Genomic DNA, 22,757 nt, shown 5'->3' with positions numbered 1-22,757 from the left:
AATTAAAAAAAAAATGTAAAAAATGAATGAGAAAAAAAAAAAATAATGCCTACACATAAGTGATACTATTCAATATGTGCACTCAAGATTTCTTCTCATATAGAGGGATATGCTCAAACTAAACAATCATTTGCTTGTATATATATATGTATACATATATGCAACCTTGCAAAATAGCAGTGGATGGTGTGTGGAGGGGGTCACACACACACGGTATTGTTCAACTAAATGCTGTGACTCGCATGTGCATAAACTGCTTTTGCATACAGGTACAAATCATTGCAGTGCCATAGGTGGGCGATATAAATATATACATATAATGCATGCATATTTACATATATGCACACATGCATACATGCACACGTGTGTGTACAATTTGATAACTATCCCAACGTTCAGGTGTATGCATGTCGACAATACTGACATGTCATCGCTCGTTTCCTCCATACAAATCAGTCGTAAAGGTAAAACATCCACACACGCACGTACATACATGCATACATTACACACCTATTCGGTCGTGGCCATGTGCTAATTTATTCTTCCGCATACCAATCATCATGGAAGTTGAATCTTTTTTTCTCACACGAAAACTGTGTAGGACAAACTGCTAACACTAGCATTGGTTCTTCTATAGTATTGGGGATAGGGGATGAGGGGGTGGCGTATCTCATCCCAACTTCTTCCGCCAAAGAAAAATTTCTTGCTTCTTGAAGTAACGTCTCTCGTCTTCATCCACAATTATAAGGTTAATATAATACTTAACGGAAAACTTATTTTGGATATTTTTGTAAGTTGGAGTCAAATCAAAGCCACTCAAATACAAGCGTACAGGAATGCATTCCGATTTAATGGGAGACCCATCCATAATTTCAAATTTAGATAATGTTACAGTTTCAGTAGTGTAATTTTTTCCAACTCCAGATGTTTCCATTTTTATAATATCCAATTCCATATGTTTTATTTTAATTCGAACAAGTAAAAAATAAACCTTACCAACAACTACATCTTTCAAATGATATTTTGATTTATCATACTCAAATTCAATATGTAGACAATCTTCAATGCCTACCTCCATCTTAATTGTACTATTAATTTCAGGTGGTATACATAAATTTTGAACTATGAAATCTATTTCTTTTTGCATACTTCCTGAATATCCTTTTATTATATTTAATCTTACAAAATAACGTAACTCTACATTTGTTCCAAAATATGATTCATGTTGTTTATCAACAGCTGAAAATTTCCATTTAAATTGTTTGCTTTCTATTAAAAATCCCGGGGGATCCAAGTCTTTCGATATGGAGAAAAAATCGTATGAATTAGACTTATCATTTAGGATATTTATCTGACCTATTAATTCTAATTTTATTCCATAATGTTCAAACTTCTTTCCAGGTTTTAAACTAATTGTGGCGATTCCATTTATGTCTTCTCCATCTGAAAATATTGGACACTTATCTCCCTTTTTGTCTTTCCTCAAAAAGGCGAACTTTCGATTTTCTTCTGCTTCTATTTTCAGATCGATCGAACACACGCTCCCGAAAATATTGGACAGCTACGTATAATGTGGAGAAAGGAGTAAAAAAAAAAAAAAAAAAAAAATATAGGAAAGATAAGGACAGATTCTGTTGTGTGAATATCCACATTAGGATCAAGTGTACACAAAAAGTATGCACATGTTCAGGCATTTTCTGCTCAAGCTTTACACGTATGTATGTGTGTATGTATATATATATATGTACATATGTATGTACATATATTTTTATTCCTTTTTATTCCGCCTTTCTATCCCCCTCCATTTTATCCTTCGCTGTCTTTCCATTCTCTTTACTTACCATAATGGTAAACCTCACGATGCTCAGAACAAAATCCGAATAGGATAAAAATGTACACCCTTGGTGATAAATCCAATGGACAGTATTATAAACGTTCAGTGATATTCCATTCTAATGCACAATCAGAAGCTTCTATTGCAAGCAAAAAAAAGAAAAAAAAAAAAAATAATAATAAATAAAATAATAATAAAATAAAGAAATAAACAAATGAAGAAATAAATAAAAAAGCAACAATATGTTCTTCTCAAGGCATATACACGTGCCACCTGCATGAATACAATCTTCCCTTTTTAATAGAACACATTGAGAAAATGTGGTTAAATAAAAATATAAACAAGTGCGCTAGTTACATACTCTCACGTTTTTCCATACATGCGTGTATATGTAGCCTGATGAATATACTTAAACTAACGAAATGCACATGTGAGCCTCTTAATTTGTCAATCTCAAATTTACTTGGTTTCTTTCTCTATTAAATTTCTTCCCTTCCGATGTCCTATACATGCACAACTGAAAGTTCCACGTTTTTTTTTTTTTTTTTTTTTTTTTTTCTTTTCCAAGTTTTTAATTTTTTTTTCTCTTTTACAAGTTTTTAATTTTTTTTTCTTTTCCAAGTTTGTTATTTTTTTTCATTTCCAAGTTTGTTATTTTTTTTTCATTTCCAAGTTTTCTTTTTTTTTTTTTTTTTTTTTTTTTTTTTTTTTTTTGTTACCCCTCTTTCTTGGTAAATCGAGCGTATACAATCCTACTTTTTATGCCAATTGTGTATGCCTATTCAAAACTATATGTGTATGTATGTACATACGCCCCTGTTGTTCTCTGAGGTTGTGCTTACATGACTTTTCCCCTCCCAAAACGTATATATAATTAAGCTATAACTTTTGGGGGATCCACTTATTTGAGCTTTGCAAAAAGCTATATGCCCGCCCACTGAGATTTCACTAATTCGAGATAATATGTAGCACAAAATATGAGCTAGGCCCTTTCTAAAAAAAATAAAAGAAAATATCAAAAGTGAAGTGTAAAATATCAAGTTTCACATCCAACTGTGTTCATTATATACACATGTGCTAATCTTTTGCCTCCTCTCCTATTTGCACAGGGGGAAAAAAAAAAAAATTTAAATGTTAAACAATTTTAAAACGCTAAAAAAAAAAAAAAAAAAAAAAAAAAAAAAAAACACAAACGCAAAGAGGCAGGCCTAAAAAAAAGTAGAACGGGTTGCGTATGCCAATATTGTACATTCCTAAACAAAGCAGCCTTAGCTCCCAAAATCTTTTCGACTACAAATTATCGAAATTTAAAATGTATTATTTAAGCAACTTTTGCATGTTCCCATCTCATTAGTACGAAAAAAATGTATTATGCACGAAAATTGTCAAATTGATTTTTTTTTTTTTTTTTTTCTATATCTTACCTGAACAGTTCATGCAAAAAAAAAAAAATAAAAAAAAAAAACATTATCCTTTCATTTCCCCTCGTTAATGTGTAAAAACCTTTTCAACCTTTTAAGAATAAAAAAAAATAGGAAGGAAAAATCAGAACCCCTAAAACACTGTTTAAGTAATTCTCTGTTTCCACAATTTTTAAGAACGTTTCAGGTGAAAGATCTTTTGACAGAAAAGGCACATTCATTATATATTCTCTGTCACTCACAGGTGACCAAGCCACCACACTACTAGACCTTATATATATATATATATATATATATATATATATATATATATATATATAGAATACATAACTTCTCGTTTGCAACTTCAAAAATAGACACAGTCCACACAAAATACATATGAAGTGATGTTCGTTACATCCACGCCACACTTCCCAAAAAGATAGTTGTAATTGCAAAAAAAATTGCAGCAAAAGAAAAAAAAAAAAAAAAAACAAGCCAAAAAGTGTTTTTATTAAATTATTATTTTTATTCTTAAGTGAATATTAAAAAGAATGTCATAGAATCATATATAATACAATGGATGTATACTTTTATATGTGTACAAATTATACAGAGGTATTACTGTGATGAACTGCAAAATAATATGGCACTTCTTTTGACACAAATGAAAAAGAAAAAATATATAAAAACATAAATAAAACAATGCCCTATAAAAGTGGCACGTGTGAAATGAGGCTATTTAAAGATAAATGTAGGAAAATGGGGAAAAAACCAAAACAAAAACAATAACGATGACAAACAAAATTAAATACGCTTAAAAAATAAATACTATATCTTAAAAAATAGAGTAAAAAAAAAAAAAAAAAAAAAAAAAAGGATGTGTCTCCCCCCCACTCAGCAAATTCTTGATTCACACCTTTCTCAAAAAATGATATGATGCATTAAAGACGAAAATTAAATTCGGATTCATACGTAAAACGGGGACATTTTCCCATCCCCACATCCCACACACATGCATATATATACACATATATATGTACATATATATATACATATATATACATATGTCGTTGTATGCGCATACGCATATACATTCTTTGCAATGTTCACTTTGTACACTCTTTCACAAACTTCGGCTTAAAAATGAAACATATCTTTCCATTGTTGTCTGAAAGTCATTTTACCCCCGTGTGCCTTGTGTGTCTCGTGTGCGCTCAAACATATGTATACATATACAAACACTCACATATATACATAAATACACACACTTCTGCATAATATAAATGGCTTATCCACACGATCACGTCGCCTCAGACACACTCATCGTTTTGTTTCATAAGGATTGGCATAAGCATACTTCAATTTATTCAAATCCTTCAAGTTACTTACATAGACATTCTTTTCACACAGGTAACAAAATGTTCTTTTCCCTTTCTTCTTCTTTATATGGTTTGTGCTTACCCATTCAGTTGATCGACATAACAGTAATAATGTCGTCAGGGATGACGATAAAAAGAGGATGTTCCTTCCGACCGAGATGAATTTATTTTGCACCCTCGAGAAGAAGGTGAACATGACGAGCTAGGGGGGGGGGGTAAAAAATGAGCCAAAAAATGTGTGAAAAAATGAGCCAAAAAATGTGTGAAAAAATGTGAAAAGATGTGTGAAAAAATGAACAAAAAAATGCGCGCAAAAATGAACAAAAAAATGCGCGCAAAAATGAACAAAAAAAGGGAGGGGAAAATAAGGAAACAAAAAATAAAAAAAGCTTACTTGAAAAAAAGCCACTGAAAAAAGCATAAACTTAATGGCCGTTCTTATTATAGCTCCATGACTGTCCAAATTCGTTCTGCATACTTCATATATGAGGTTATATTTGTCTATGTAGTAACGGAGAAAAAAGTACAGCGAGCCCAGCGGGAGGATAAAAGGAACGGCGACACTAAGCGATAGAGGGGGAGGGGGATTTACAAATATATTTATAGATACATACTTAGGTATGCATATTTATAGATACATATTTAGGTATGCATATTTATAGATACATACTTAGGTATGCATATTTATAGATACATATTTAGGTATGCATATTTATAGATACATATATAGGTATGCATATTTATAGATACATATATAGGTATGCATATTTATAGATACATATTTAGGTATGCATATTTATAGATACATATATAGGTATGCATATTTATAGATACATAATTATATATACATATGTGGGATAAATGTAAAGCGACGGAAAATTAACAGTTAGCCAACAAACAGTTAACCAACTTGTTATCAAATCGGTTATAAAATATAATAAAAAAAATTGCGGATAGGAGAAAAAAAAAAAAAAAAAAAAAATATTAGTTCTCAAAAATAGACATACCTAAATGTTAATATCAAGGCCAAAATTGTTGTATTGAATCCATACCAATATCCAAAGTCAAAGGTCCATGCACTTGTTTCCTTTTTTGTTACAGTTTTAACAATAGATCGAACTGAAAAAAAAAAAAAAAAAAAAAAGGAATATGTATATCATAGTTGTATAAATTAACCAATCGGTATATGTCTCTTCAGCTAGTTGGGTCTACTTTACCAACAATGCGCGCATGAATAGGGAGAAGCGAATGGTACACTTGCACACCTCAAAAGAGGAATCCAGAACACATATCTGTCGTGCAATTGACAATGTCAGGAGTGTCTTACTTGAAAATTGTGGAATCTGCAGCAACTGATTTGCACAAGTCAAAAAACAGCAATGAAGCAAATATCTCATAGCAAAGAATCCACTGGAATTAAACAGATACGTTCCCAAACGAGTTGACCATTGTCCTATTTCGTCTGAGTACATAACCTGAGGGAGAGTAAAAAAAAAAAAAAAAAAAAAATTATCAAGTGACACGAATGATGCTTGAAAAATGGATGAAAACATGAAAAAAGAGAAAAAAAAGGGAAAAAAATGAGAAAAAAATGAGAAAAAAAAGAGAAAAAAAAGGGAAAAAAATGAGAAAAAAATGAGAAAAAAAAGGGGAAAAAATGAGAAAAAAAAGGGGAAAAAATGAGAAAAAAAAGGGAAAAAAATAAGAAAAAAAAAAAAAAAAAAAGAGTTTGATGGAATCCATACAACAAGAAAACATTAAATATTCCCTCTCTTGACATCTATCCAGCAGAACCTACCTTTATCAAGGAACTCAATGGGGACAACGATAACAATGGGATAATAATTGTGTTTAAAATTAAAAAGATAAAATTTCCTTGTAACACATACGTGTGTTCACTAGATTTTCTTATAAATCCAATAGCAATCGAAACACAAGCGATTAGGAATGGTTGTATAATACTATTCACGAGGATGACAATAAAAGGGGATAGCCATGCTGCCATTGGGAAATAGGGAGAAAAGGATGCCACGTCAGAAATGAGTCGTTCTCAGGAAAAAAAAAACATGGGAGCAGTGCATTCAGTGGTACACCAAACATGAACTAAACGGCGCACTAAACGTGAACTAAACGGTGGTGCACCAAACATGAACTAGACATGAACTGAACCGTGCATTCAGAGATGCGCTCCCATATTCCCTCTCCACGATTACGTGGAACGAGATTCGATAAAAAATTACTTATCAATATGGCACTGATATTGCCAGAACTGGGATCCTCCTCACGGTACTTCTTAATCTTGAGCTTCAAAATATTGTCAATAGATGTGACAGTCAAAATAATAATTGTGTTGGCCAGTAGTAGCAAAGCATTCAATATTATGAACCTAGCACAAACTTTGTAGCTGTGATTTTTTAAGTTTTTCCATATAATATCATAATTTGGGGGCGCATTCGATATAATCCATTTGTTTCTTTCAGTAAATGGTATATTATGAATACAATCATGCACTGATTTTGTGTCGATAAAAGAAACAAAACATACTCCTGTAGATTTTTTTGGGGTTTCATTTTTTATAGAATAGAATTTAATTAAATGCTCTTTTAATTTTTTCTTCCAGTGACTTTTTTTATTTTTTTTTAAAAAGAAAAATAACTTATGAAATATATTTCTTTTCGATTCTGATTTGAATCTACTCTTTTTTTTTTTCTTATAATTCTTATCAAGATTATCATTTTCTTTTGTTGATAAATTTTCCAAATCATAAAATAACATTTCATTATTATTGCTCATTAAATTATCGTTCTCAATATCTAGTTTATATCCATAATTTTTAATGGAAATTTTGTTTTTATTTTTTCTTATTTTTCTCCTCTGGACAGCATCATCAGCTGCACCATCATCAACTCCACCACCACCAGCTACACCATCATATTCATCATCGGTAGTATCATCTTTTAGAAAAATTCCTGGTTCATCATCAACTAGATTTCCTCCTACTCCACCTGCTCCTCCTTCTCGATAGTTTTCACATTTCACATCATTCTTTTCTTCTTCTTTTTCACTCATTCCTGATTTTCTGTGTCTAAGCTTGCATTCGTCATTGTCACTTCTGCTTGTGGTGATTCCCAATCCGATTGTATCTCCTGTTTTTCCATAGTACGCTTCTCCTTCAATATTATATTTTGAAATTTCAATTTCATCACTGCCAATGTTATCCAATAAGCAATTTATTTTCTTTTTCTCGTTCTCATTGGATTCATAGTGTCGCTTGTTATCATACTCACCACTTGTATCATTTCTCATAAAATTAGAATCATTCATATCATGTACAGAATTTATATTTTCGTGTTCCTCTCGTCCCTGATTAGAGTGATCTATCTTTTTATTTTCATTCTGTTTTGAATTTTTCATTTTATTCACATTCTCATTCCCACAGTGTGATAGAAATTCTGGAGAAAGGCCATTCTGCTTCGTCTTGAGATTACTTATAGAAAAATCGTTTTTTTTCTCCCCCTCTAAAATTTTCTCTGAGTCCTTATTTGGTCTATCATTCAAATCCATTCCATTTGCATCGCATAACTGTAAAGGAGATACTTGGGAGGAGTTATTCTTCATTCTTACTCCATCACTACCGTTTCCATTTTTTCCATTTATTTCTCCCTTTTCATCATTACCGTTTCCATTTTTCTCATTCTTTTGACCCTTCCTCTTGTTCAGAAAACTTAGCAGAAATCTCTTTGACCAATCCCTCTTAATATTTTTCTTTTCTTCATTTTCTTTTAGGAGTTTCAAATTTTTCGTGGCATTAAAAATCTTTTTCTGCTCATGGTAAACAATGGAATAATCCAAAATGAGGTAAGCTGATACAACTTTATTATTTGTCAGATTGCAAAAGTATTGATATATCTTATAAGCATTTATTTCATTTTTGTCAATACGAGAAACCATAATGGTAAAATTCTGAGGTAAGAATTTTTTGGTTTTTTTTTTACTTGGTCTTATTTTCTTCCACAATAAATAAATAAATGTATACGAGATTGCACTATAAATTATAGTAATAAAAAATAAAATTGTCATAATGTTAATGTCTGAAATGCTACCAGCACTTATGTAATGAAAAAACGATGGATTATTTATGTCATTTCGAGGGAGAGACAAATATAATGGTAATACAAGAAACGTTCCCAATATACATAAAGAAAATATAATATTCCTATTTGCTTTTAAGAAAAATAAATAATATTTTATTTCTGTATTTACAATTTTATCATCTTTTATATTTAGAAATGTTCTGAATCTGTTACCTTTCCTTCTTCTCCCAACATCTTCTTCCTTCACATTTGCAGCACTCTTATCTGCTTTCCCTTCTCCACGATTCTGATTGTTCAGTATATATATATTATCACTTATTTTATTTTCATCTCGATTCTTTCTCAAATACATCCATGTACATACACAAATTGCAAAGAAGACAATGTCAAACAGAAATGCTATTAAGAAGTCTTCAGTTTCATTTTTCATCTTTTTGTATTTCTTCACTTTTATGGGCATAGCTTCTGACATTTTTATTTATATTTTACTTATTTATTTTTTTTTTCAATTTATCTTATTTTGTGCGAAGCACCCCTGTGGATCATGTCAATTTTTGCTTCTCCCTCCTCGTGCGTCCTCTCTCTGTGCACGAGCATGTAGGTACTTGCCCTTATTTTATTTTAAGTTGTTATGTTCTCTTTTACCTGTTATGTTCTCTTTTACCTGTTTAGTTCTCTTTTACCTGTTTTGTTCTCTTTTACCTGTTATGTTCTCTTTTACCTGTTTTGTTCTCTTTTACCTGTTTTGTTGTACTTTTTCTCCCTTTCTCTTCTCTTTGGTGGGAAAAATCTGGAATAAACTTTATCCGAAAAAGTGCACACAAATACACTCAGATCATTCATGCTAAGAATCTTTTCATTGCATAAGCGTGTGGGATTTGCCACATATGCCTTTGCTGTACTGTGTATCACGCTATATTTATAACCTTGAACAGTTTTTTTTTTTTTTTTTTTTTTTTTTTTTTTTATATCCCTTTTTTTTTACTTCTCCTCTTCTGGAAAAGAATTCCTTTTCATTTTATGTTTCTTCTTTCTGTGTGTGTGTGCGTGTGTAAGTTGTCAACTTTTCGAGATGTCTTGAAATGTTAAATAATTGTTATTCTAATTTGTGGTGTTAACTTCTTCCTATTCTGCTCCAGCTACGTTTGTTTTCAAAATTCCTGTAATATATGTCAGTCTTGTCCTCTTCACCTATTTCTTTTCAAATTGAAACGGAGCACATCCTTTTTGGTTTTTATTTTCACTTTTGCTCTTCTAGCACTTATCCTTTCCACTCACGATTACATGGGTAATCATTTGTACTTCACAAAACAGTGACTCATGGAACATTCAGGGATGAGGGAGCAGCACATGGATACCAAAAAAACTAGGAAAGACACCAATTCAGAAGAGGTGATTGAGGAGGAGCCAAGTGAGAAGAGGAAAAAAAAACAAAAAAACAAAATAACAAAATAACAAAAAAATCAAGAAGAGATTATGAAAAAAAAAAAAAAAAAAAAATGTGAAAGGGCGTGAAAATATGTAAAATGCTACATGAAAAGGAGAACTAAAAAAAATTGTCAATTTCCAATAAATCGTTACTTATCACAATCTAATATAATCTAATTAATCTTTTCTTTTTTTTTTTTTTTTTTTTTTCTTCCTTTACGTCATTTTCTCTTTTGCGCTTCTTTTATTTCTTTCACTTTTATTTCTTTCATTCCTTTTCATTTCTTTCATTCCTTTCAATTCTTTCACTTCTTTTCTTTACTCTTTTATTTCATTTTTGTTTTATTTCTTTTTTTTTCTTTTTTTTCTTTTTTTTTCTTTTTTTTTTTTTTTTTTTTCAACACTGCATAATTCCATCAAGAAGAAACATTGCAAAATTTTCTTTTTTTTGTTATTTTTTTTTATCTTTATCCTAATCTACTTTTTCCAATCCGTAGTTGCAGCAAGTAATTACAAAAAATACAAGGTGGGAAAAAACTCGCCAACTTACCTCGGCCAAACAGAAGAGAAAAAAAAAAAAAAAAAAAAAAAAAAAGCGTAACTTGGGGATGATGGATATTATATATGCAAAAAAAGTTTTTTTATTTGTGTCATAATTATTCTATTTCATGACACATTTTATGTTCCCTTGTTTTATCCTTTTTACAATTTCACTACTTTTACATTTTCACAATTTCACTTATTTCACAATTTTTTTCTCCAATCAACACGGAACAACTTGTCGGAATAACCATCTTCTTCCCATCACCCTCCCATGGTTAATGTATAAGGAAGAAAGGGAAAAAAAAAAAAAAAAAAAAATAAATAAATAAATCGCAGCAAATTTTAACAAATTCTAGGACATAAAAAAGGGAAAAAAAAAGAAAAAAAGTTTTAAAAAAAATACATGGGAAAATTTTTTATGATGAAGTTTCTGTTTACAGATACTGGGAGGTGTAAAGGGAAGCAGATAACCAAAAAGTATCACCCGTTTGCTTCCCATGTGATTCTTTCATTCTTTAATTTTTTTTTTTTTTTTTTTGCAGAGAATATGTATTAGCTTGGTCATGAGATGTCACTTCCCATGTACACTTCTTTTAATTGCGTTTCTACATGGGTATGTTACATGCATATCTGCACACGTACATCCACACAAAAATATGTACATTTCCACATATATGCTTGTCCTAACACATATGATATACACATCATGACGGAGGATACAATGAAACAGGAGAAGTTTCCTATTTTTTTAAAAATATAAGACAAGTGAAAAGATAAAAAAAAAAAAAAAAAAAGGAGGCTAAAAGGATGAACAGATCAACCAACAACAAATCACACAGCCTACAAGTTTTATCTCTCTATTTTTATTCCCCGTTTTTACCGCTTCAGAAAATAACACCATCGGTCTGACCTGCATTATCTGATTTTTAAACTTACATTTAAGTCCATTCTTCTTGCGTTCCATTTTCACACAACAGAACAAAGACTCTCATGAGAATGGAGCACAGATCCTGCTACACATACATGTATGCACATATGCACATTTATTCAGTTGTTAATAATATATTTCGCTATGACAAACGACAGAGTGTTATTATGTGCAAATGTGGAAAAAGTGCCTTGAAAAAAAGCATATTTTCATGCTCTTAATTCTATTCCATTCACTACTTACACAGGTAGAAAAGAAGAAAAAAAAAAAAAAAAAAGAGAGAGATAATTTTTTTATGTGTTTTTTTTTTTTTTTTTCCCTTCATTTTCTTCTTTTCAAAAACATCAAAATGTGTAAAGAAGGAAGAAGCTTTCTTTGTCGGGCCACACATATAGAAACACTTTTTCACCAATATAAAAAGAGAAATACAACATCTCATGCTAGTTTTGACCTGTCGTGCTTTACAATGCACACATTGTCTTGCATTTGCTATCCCCAAATGGTGGAAAAAACATTGTAATGATTCTACGTGTCACCACAAAATATATGTCAAAATATCTTAACGTTAAAGAAAAAAATGAAAAAAAAGGACACGACAAATATTACCATCACATGTTGATCATATACCTGACTAGTTCCAAATGAAGCGGAACATCTACACACATACATACACACACAAAAAAAAAAAGAAACATGAGGAAAAGGAAAATATGCTCACTTGAGTAGCGTAGAAAATATTGACATATATAAGTACAGGTACATGCACACGTACAAAGCAAAGTCGAGCCAAGTCAAGCCTAGTAGCTGTTCATAAAAAGTTCAGCTAACTCATTGATCTTTTTTTTTTTTTTTTTTTTTTTTTCCAACTTAGACAATAGGTACACTTAAAAATTCTTACAGAATGATAAAAAAAAAAAAAAAAAAAACTCACTTTTTTTTTTTTTTCTTTTCTTAACTTATTTTGATTAGATTTTGTTCCAGGTCAGGATTTTTTGAGTGAAGTGTATTCAAATCATATTTCCAATTTTAGGTGTGTTTATATGTAAATATCTCAAGTCGTAGGCTTTTTTTTTTTTTTTTTTTTTTTTTTTTTCCACCAACGTGATGAGAACACATCTACAATTTTTATTTTCCAAATTTCACCATCCTGAATTATGAATCACAAGGAATGAAAAAAAAAAAAAAAAAAAAAAAAAAAAAAAAAAAAAAAAAAAGAGACAAATATGAAATAAAAATATGAAACGAAAATATGGAATAAGAGTAAGAATAGGAATGAAAATAGGAAGAGCAGAAAATAAACTTAGGAAGTGTAAATAAGAAATGAACATAGGAAATAAAAATATTATATCAAAGTAAGGACACCGAATGTAGGGAAGGGAAAAATATATCAAATGAACAAAGCAATAAAAAAAAAAAAAAAAAAAAAAAAAAAGTGTATGGTGAAAGATAGACAAATCAAACACATCTCCAAACGAAGATATGTTGACATATCTTCAATCATTTGTGGAAACTCCTTTGATCATATCCTTCTATATCTGCATACACGTGTGTCTAAGTCGTAAGAAGAAAAATACAACAACACACATTTTTACAGTCCTTCTCAACAACTTATATCTCCCTTTTACGTCCTTCATTGTGCATAAAAATAGAAATATAAACATTTTTCATCAATTTTTCTGCTATCCCTATGTGTACATGGTGTGAACCAAAGTGTGTGTATAATGCTTTTAGCACATTTTAGAATATCTTCATTTTAAATTTTATTATTATTATCATTATTATTACCTTATTATTTCTCTTACTTATAGCGTCACTATTGCTGTTATTTTTTATATTTTTTTTTATGTAACCCTTCCTAACACCACTTGAATATGCCATACAACATTCTCGACGAACAAACCTCTCTTGCGTGAAAACATATGCATGTGCACGCATAAGAAAAAGAAAAAATATATAAATATACATATATATATATATATGGACACAATTGAGTACCCGTTTTTCTGTGAATAACTCTTCAAACGTATACTTGAACTTGATCATATATGTATATCAAAAAGGCATCACCATGTGCAATACTTTTCAATAAAGACAGAAAGCATGGTACATCTAGGGACCAAACTAACATATTGATTCATTTACTCGTTCATAATATTCCTTCTCTATTTCTGCATCTCGAAAAAGAGGGATCATTTTCAAAGGGTAAAGTTTTAGTATGTGCTAGCTTCACTGCCCTCCAAACCACTCTTAAGACTACACATATACATACATACTGACAGACACACACACATATACATACATACGCATACATGTGTACACGCCCTTGTGAATGCACTTATCTCCCTTTGAATACCTCACAACGATTGTGCATCTGCAAGTGATACAAAAGAACAGGGGAAGTGAGGCATACTCCAAAGGGAAGAGTTGGAAGAGACTTTTTTTTTTTTTTTTTTTTTTTCGCTTCGTGAAATTTTGTGGAACCAAAGAAATGGTGAGGCTATGGATATGCTTAGTGGTGGTGTATCTGGTGATTGGAGTGGTCAGATGCAGGAAAGATCTAAACTTTGATCAGATAATAAAATACTTGAAAGAAACCAAAGTAATTCCAGAAGAAATACCAGATACTCTTGAAGAAACTATTAATATAGTACCACCATATCTTATATACAAATACAAAGGAAAGATATATTACTTGCATAACAATGTAGATATTACACCAGTAGAAGAAAGAAAATATGAACCCGTTTTTCCATTACAAGACATAGATGCAGTTTCAGAGGTCCCAGTGGAGTGCCACCCCATAACATCAGGTGGAGAAGTTGAAAATGTTGTTGTTCCAACACAACAAGATGAACCTAAAGGATCAGAACCGGACTCGATAAAATTGATTGTAGATGAAGAAACTGGAATGTTATTTCCAACAAATACAAAAGAAATAATCGAAACAGTAACAGAAATAAATAATACATTTGAACTTCCAAAGGATGCACAATGGAACACTGAAGAAAATGAAAAAAACAATACTATGTACCTTTTTGGAAAAGAAAATAGTACTATGTACAAAATAAAAGAAATTTTTCATTATAAAGAAAATAAAGATATGCATAAAAATATACAAATTGGTTATGAACGATTCTATAACGAATCACCAACTGGTGATAAGGAATTAGAAGCTGATAAAATGAATCCACAAATTTCTTACAATATTGAAATGAAAGATTATTCTTCCTTTTTAACTTCATTACACATTTTGCTTAAAAATGATGAAGAACTGGGAGCTAAAAAAATTTACAAAATAAATAATGTACCCAAGACAGACATTTATCTATTCGTCAAACAAGCTTACAAAAGTATACATGACACTTTGAAAAATTATATACTCCTTTCTGGGTTCAGTTTTTATGATTACACTTATGATGTAGGTTCTTTTTCCCTAGATACAATCATGAACGATTTCTTTTTCCTCTCTAATAATAGTCACAATGAAAAAGGTACATTCAGAAATATAACTTCCAGCATTAAATACATTTCAACAGCAAAAGATAAGTTAAGTGTTTACAAAATAGAAAAAGCAATCAAAAAGTTCTTAATAGAAAACAATTTGAGGGTTCTGGATCTTAAGCTAATACATCATTTATTTTCAAGAAATTACATACTTAATTGTACAGAAAATGATATAATCAATTTTGCTACAGATTTAGTAAACATCACAGATGTTGAAATATCTCCACGAGTAGCAGCAACCATTTTCTCATACCTTTTACAAAAAATTAACATACACTTAATGCCTAATTATCCAACAAAAAGTAAAGATAGCTACCTACTATATAAAGAAAATAATGATTTATTAATCATCTCAGAATCCATTTATAGGAATATTTTTAAAAACTTTTACAGAATCATTACACCATATGGTGATCTTCCCAATACACATAATCATGAAAAAGTGCTAGCCATAACACCTTGGGTGGAAAAAATTTATCCACATTTCAAAAGTACATATGATTTCTTATCCATGAAATATGGGTTCGTCTTATTTTATAACATATATCATACTACTGTCAAATTTTTCGAAGGGAATTCAGACCTAAGACAAATCATGCAAGAACACAAAAGTACAAACAAGGTTGATACTTTAGATAAATTCTTAAACCAACTAGTTGGACTCTTCAAAATTGGAACGAATAGTTCATCGTCTGTCTTTCCTGCATCTCTCTTCTCGATGGTTCAGGTGGAGGAGAAGCCAAGAGGGAGAATTCTGACTAGCGATAATGTGGGTTCTGAATCGGGTGCTCATTTGGACGACAAAGCAGATGCAGAATTGGACTCCGAAGTAGATGCCAATTTGGACACCGATTTGGATGATGATGATGAAGAAGATGAGAAGGAGCATGAAAAAGAAGAAGCAGAAGCAGAAGAGATCCCAGACGAGAAGCATGAAGAAGTGCACGCAAGAGAACTAAGCAAATACAACGAATTAAGGAATGCAGTGCAATCAGAAATGATAGAAGAAAGAAAAAAAATTGCAGAAGAACGAGAAGAAGAATATGCAAGAATTAAAAAACAAGAAGAGGATGAAATCGCAGAAATTGATAGAAAACACGAATTAGAAACACAGCAATTGGAAGAAGAAGAAAAAATAAGAGAACCATTGGAAGATGCAAAATTTGAAAAAGAACATGCAGCAGGTCTTCTAGATGAACAAGCTTTCCGTGCAGAACAAGAAGCAGCACGAAAAGAAAAAGGTATAGAAAAAGTAATTATTCATGAAACTAGAGAAACTCCAGAATCATTTTATTACAATACAGCTTTGAATTATATATATAAAAGAATGGAAGATGTATACAAGAAAGCTCTAGATTCAGGATTCAGAGGTGTGGCTGAGATCGATAATAATTTAAAACCTATATACAGAGTGTTTAGAAGAAAGGGAGATCCTGATTATGGAAAATTGAAAGATCAAGTGATAAAAACTAACGAAAAATTATTTGATGAGTTAAATACTAGAATAAAAAATGAAGAGAGTAAAAGAAGTAACATCTATACCTACAAATCAGAAATAGATGCACAACTAGACAAAATGATGGAAAAAAGTAAAGATGGAAAATATATTATCACTTCCAAATTAATCAATGATAATTTACAATCCTATAAAGATAAAGTTTTGGAACAATGCCAACAAAAATTTTACGGAAAGTTTAGAAAAAGTTTAGGAAATAAAAAAATGCAATTCTTAAAACAGCTTAATGTTACTCTTAAATATGCAATTAGAATTGTTACAGATCTAGCACCCAGTTATGATGAAGCTGAAACGACAAAAAAATTTACTGACATTTATAAACAGAAAAAAGAATTATATAAAAAAGAATATTCAAAGATTAGAAGAATTATATCTAGAAATATGGATGTTACTTTTAGAAACAAAATCAAATCACATTTTAATGAAAGAGATGAAATAGTAAGAAAAGAATTACAAACGATTAGAGAATATATTTTAGGTAAAATTGATCAGGTCGCTCATGATATGTATAATGATATGCATGTAGAGATTGAAATCGATATGACATCTATCAAACAAGAAAAAATTAAAATAAAGAAAAAATCTTTCCAACTAGCTAAAGAAGCAATAAATTTTCCAAATGATTTAAAAGTATTAGAAGAGAGATTGTTACAACTCGAAACTGACAACTCTCCAGATGGTATTAAAAAAAAAGAAACATTAACAAATGAAATTGAAAAATTGAAACAGAAAATAGAAACAAATAAAAAAGAAGCACAAACTTTTAGAGAACATATGGACGCTCTTGATCAAAGGTATGAACAGACAATCATAAAATTAGATTCAATAAACGAAATAGAAAAAAAATTGAGAACATTCAAATATGAAATTGATAAAGAATACAAAGATTGCAAAATGTTTACAGATGCACTCGTACCTGAGTCAGATAAAGATGCAGGAGAGTATAGACAAATAGAGAAACTAACTAAAGATCTTCTCTTTTCCTTGGATGATATAAAACGGGAAATTTATGAAGCAAATATTCTTTTACATATTCTTAAGAACAAAAAAAAACATACCGAATTGGACATACAAATCAGAAGCAAGCTTCACAAAGTAGAAGAAAATGCAGAAAATACATCTAAAAATGATTTAAAAAAACAACAATTAAAAGAAATAGTCTCTGAAATAGAAAATCAAGAAAATGAATTAGAAAGATTGTATATCAAAAGAGATCTAGAAATGAACGATTTAAATTACATAACTAGTGATAGTGAAAATGAACCTCCAGAAACTATTAAATATTTCCTACCTGAACTAGTAAAAAAAAAGGAAAAAAAAAATTTAGAACATTTTATGATAGAAATTATGATAGAAACAGAAATAGAAAATAATGCACTCACCAAATTGACAGAAACATTTAATAATGAGGTCCTATTTTATAAATATCCAACTATAAACACATATGATTATTTAAAATTGCCTTACGATGAAAAAAATATGCATGAAAAAATGTCTGCAGAAGCTCAGAGAAATGCAAACATCTATGCATCCAAATTGGAGGATTTCAGAACGGATTTAAAAAAATATGAACGGTTAATACAAAAACATGGAGGACAAACACAACCAGATGCAATCAATTACTTAAAAAGAAACATAATCCATTTGAGAAATATGATATATGCATTAAGAAAAAATGAACATGTGAGAAACCTTACCTACATTCTCACGAACCCAGATTTTTTCCAAAACGGAAGTATTAAAAATGAAGATAGACAATGTGAACTAGCACATACATCACTTCTAAAGAAATATTTGAAATTGCATGAATTTGGAAATTCTCTCACTGAAGCTCGAAAGAAAGCAAATTTATTTGAAGTGCATTATAAATACACATCAGATAAAGTACTATGGTACTGGGCAATCCTAAAAAAATACATTGAAAGATCAGAAATGGTGTATAACAACTCTTATGATTCTACAAAAAGATCTAGATTAAAACTAACCGAATTTTCAGAAAATGATGTTAGTTCTATCTCAGATGGAGGAACAGTACTTCTACAATATGGCCAACATGTGTGGAGAGATTCTTGGGGAGAAGCAGTAGAGAAAAGGAAATACCTAAGGGTTATTAAAAAAGAACAAACCTTTCCATACAAATTGAAAGAAGTAAAAGATCTTTATGTTCTGAATAAAATACTAAAAGATAAATTAATTCGAAGTGGAAAATTACAATCTCTTAAAGACTATATGTATGTGAAAGTATATAACATAGTGGAACAGAAAGAACCAAATATGGTTCTCTTCGAGAAAGAAGAATTAAAACAATTAGATTTGTTATCTCCAGATGGAAATATAATTCAAGGAAGTGTAAAGAATTATCTGAGTCATCTACCAACTATGCAGCATGGGGTAGAGGAATACCTAAAAGACATTTTAAAAACTGCATCTGATTATTTAACACAAAGTGATATGACTTATGATTCCATTTTAGAAGTTATAAAATATTTGCAATCAAATCCAAATTCAGTAAACATAAGAGATATAATAACCCTAAGTGAAAAAATTTTGGACAATTCAAGAGTCTTTTACCTTTCACAAGACACATTATCTATATACATCTTAACATTTTTAGAACTACTAGGTGTGCAAGTAAAAATGGATGATATACAAGCTGTAGACAAAAAATCAAGAGTTTTAACATACTTAAATGTTTTAAAAAGCTACTACGAACGAATTAATATCAAAGATGAAATAAAAAATCATGTACTTGGATTTTTAAAACCAAAACAAGAATTACAAATATTGCAATATAACCCTAAATTGCATGAATTTCTACTGGGAATACTTGAAAGTTTAGACGGGAATAATTCATTGTATGAAAATTTTAAAAAAGAAAATCCAGAATTTTCTACACTCCTTTTAAACGGTATCAAAAAAGGAATAGATGAATTTATTGATTACTTTTTTTCCAAATTAAATGTACCCATGACAGATAAATTTAAATCCAGATATTATAGTGTTAATGAATTTACAAAAATTGAAAAAGAAAAACTACTTGTATCATCTTATAATTTCCAAATCAGAAAATTAAACGATACATTGACATTATTTTCTTATTATGTCAATCCATCATCTAGAAATTTACTCAATGAACATTACATAAAAGCAAACATATCTTGTATTCAAAAATTTCCAACTTTCGATTTTAAAGATATTTTCTCAGTAGTAGATGGAACAATGCTGAAAAATAAATTTGAAGAAAAAATGGGTGACTACATACATGATCGCATTCATTCTTTGGTTAATTTATGGAGATTATTTTTACACTCTGAGAACAAGGAATTTTTTACATATGAAAAAGTAAGTTCCGCTGTTGAATCCTATTTTTCAGATAACATATTTGATAAGAATACAAAATCCATGTTGTCCAAATTGGCATACTCCTTTTTGGCTAGAATTTCTTACCATACTGTCTCTTACTTTGATATTGAAATGGAACCTCTCATTCAAAATAGCGATATCCAATTAATATCACTCTTTCACAACATACTTAATAAAATAAATTATATACTTTATTGTGATAATGAAAAGTTATATCTTGAACGATATACACCATCCAATCTTTTATCATATAATAGACCATTTAAATTAGATGCATTAAAAATATTCCACGAATTCATTACTTCCTTGCCACACTATTTAAGATCTCATATTGTTAACTTCTTCGAAACAGATTTTTCTGAAATAACTTCTAACCTAATTGTTGATCTTTTCCACCACTTTGAAACATTCTTAGATAATAATAGTAATTCATTTGAAAAGGAAGAAGAAAACAAAATCGAATCCTTCTTCAAATTGAACATTTCATTTACAAAAAATAGAAATGTTCTAAATGATGATTATCAGTCTATGCTCCAAGAATCCCCAGATTTCAAAGAGACAAAAATGATACACAACAGAAGGGTAATATATGATCCTGTAAATAAAAAAACAATGTTTAAACAATATCTAGATCTACATGATATCATAGATGAAAAATCTTTTAAAATATTACTTCAAACATTGATAAAGGAGCATATCACCTTTGACCAATTGAATGAAAAATTTAAAAATTTTATGAAGAAAAAAAAAATTACTTTTCCAAAATTTGACATTTTAAAAAAAAAAATTATCGAAACTGCAGATGAATTGTATTACCTAAAAATTTATAAGTACCTGTATGATTTATTCCAAAAAATACATATATCTCAACCCATACACGATCTATACTTTCTCTTTGTGAAACAACTTTTAGATTATTCTATCGCACCACATATCATATCAGACGACCATGTGCAAAAGCAGTTGAATATACAACTCGGAAGAAAATATCAAAAATATATTAACTTTTTAAATCAACTATTTTCATGTCTCTTCAATTATTACTATTTTGATGAAATGCAGCATTGTGAAGCATTTGGAAATTACATATCTGAACAAGAATTTCCTACAGAACAGAAAATACTAAACGTTATACAAACTCCGTTCATTCAAATGCCAGATGTAGTTCAAAATAATGAAATTAATTTTGATTATCACATGAATGAGGAAGATTTATTCCTTGATTTTATTAAAGAATTTATTCCTGATAGTGAAAAAATGGAAAAGAAACAACTAAAAGTGGAATCCTTTAAAATTAGATATTTTATCACAGAAATCTCCAAATTTGTTATGCGCACTGTTATGTCAAAAATGCCATCATCTTATATTTTCAACATGGGATACAAAGATTTTTACATAAACATAGATGACATTATCAACAATTTACGACCATTCTTTGAGAAAGCACAAAAAAAATCGAAAGAACAATCAGATCATCATGACCCCATACATGCTTCTTCTTCTTCTACTGCTGCGACAGATGCTGTCAGAGGAACTATTACAAACTTTATGGATATAGACAATGTCGAATCTGCAAATTATCGATATAAAAACATCAAGTTTTATCTAAATAGTTATATCACACAACTGTTCCTTCAGAATAACATGTCTTTCAAGTATTTCATGCACTTCATTAAAAACATAGACAAATTTAAGAGATACTTCCCAACCCTCTCAGAGTTGTACATATTTGTCGACAAGCAAGTTAATATCATCAATGCAATTACAAACCCTAATTTTACAAAACGTGCATCAACACAAACCATCATTCAGATTTTTGTAGACACTTTGAAGAACTTCAATGTGGATCTCTACGAGTTTTAAGCCTTACACAATAATGTACATGCACATTTTCGTAAATTTTTTTTTTCTTCTTTTTTTTTTTTTTTACATCTCCAAAAGGTTGCGTATCATTTTCTCAAACTTTTTTTTTTTTTTTTTATCTCTCATCATGAATCCATAAAATATTATATCATTTCGCGTAACATATTTTCTCATTCACAATGATATAAATAACTGAGCAATCATCCCCTTTTACACAAACATTATCCTTTTTCATTGCGCATAAAAAAAAAAAAAAAAAAAAAAAACTACCTTACCCTTTGCAACCCCAATATACACAAACAAAAAAAAAAAAAAAAAAAAAAAAAAAAAAAAAAAAAAAAAAAAAAAAAAAAAAAAAAAAAAAAAAAAAAAAAAACTACCTTACCCTTTGCAGCCCCAATATACACACACAAAAAAAAAAAAAAAAAAAAGGAAGAAAGAAAGAAAAAGACATAGACACAATTTTCTTCTTCGTCTTCCTCATTGGAAATGATCATATTACAACTTCTAATCCCCTCGACGGGTCTCAGATATGCCAAAAATGGAAATTGTATATATATAAAAAAAAAAAAAAAAAAAAAAAAAAAGGTTAATAATTACAATTTCACATAATTGAGCTATGTATCCCAAGTTTGCTTCTCAAAAGGATGGGAAAAGCACTTTCGTATAAAATGAAAAAAAAATTAAATTAAATAAAATAAAATAATAAAATATAAAACAAACAAATGAAAGTAAAATTGCTTAAATTGGGGAAATAAAAATAAATTGAAAAAAAAAAAAAAAATTATTTTGCCAACGTAAACAGTACAAATAAGTGCATATTTCATAAAAAAGAAGTTAACTTTTTATATATTGCTGTGATGTTTAACATGATTTCATTTCATATCATTTTATTTTATTCT

The 22,757-nt window shown here is 29.7% G+C and overlaps 3 protein-coding genes across 3 annotated transcripts; 1 reads left to right on the top strand and 2 right to left on the bottom strand.

Moving 5' to 3' along the window:
- Positions 1–670: 670 nt before the first annotated feature.
- On the bottom strand, positions 671–1,844 carry PGO_146650 (vacuolar protein sorting-associated protein 26; the record flags this gene model as incomplete). The annotated part of the gene is made up of 2 exons (XM_028690655.1): positions 671–1,561; positions 1,842–1,844. The coding sequence occupies 2 exons, from the start codon at positions 1,842–1,844 to the stop codon at positions 671–673; spliced, it is 894 nt and encodes a 297-aa protein (XP_028546456.1).
- Positions 1,845–4,557: 2,713 nt separating this feature from the next.
- On the bottom strand, positions 4,558–9,140 carry PGO_146640 (hypothetical protein, conserved; the record flags this gene model as incomplete). The annotated part of the gene is made up of 6 exons (XM_028690654.1): positions 4,558–4,818; positions 5,011–5,179; positions 5,624–5,735; positions 5,944–6,091; positions 6,415–6,614; positions 6,857–9,140. The coding sequence occupies 6 exons, from the start codon at positions 9,138–9,140 to the stop codon at positions 4,558–4,560; spliced, it is 3,174 nt and encodes a 1,057-aa protein (XP_028546455.1).
- Positions 9,141–14,097: 4,957 nt separating this feature from the next.
- On the top strand, positions 14,098–21,855 carry PGO_146630 (hypothetical protein, conserved; the record flags this gene model as incomplete). Its single annotated transcript, XM_028690653.1, has 1 exon — positions 14,098–21,855. The coding sequence occupies one exon, from the start codon at positions 14,098–14,100 to the stop codon at positions 21,853–21,855; it is 7,758 nt and encodes a 2,585-aa protein (XP_028546454.1).
- Between the last annotated feature and the right edge of the window lie 902 nt (positions 21,856–22,757).

Source organism: Plasmodium gonderi (genome assembly GCF_002157705.1).
Source record: "Plasmodium gonderi DNA, contig: Chr14, whole genome shotgun sequence".
Lineage (NCBI taxonomy): Eukaryota > Apicomplexa > Aconoidasida > Haemosporida > Plasmodiidae > Plasmodium > Plasmodium gonderi.
This window is presented reverse-complemented; position numbering and strand designations above follow the sequence as displayed.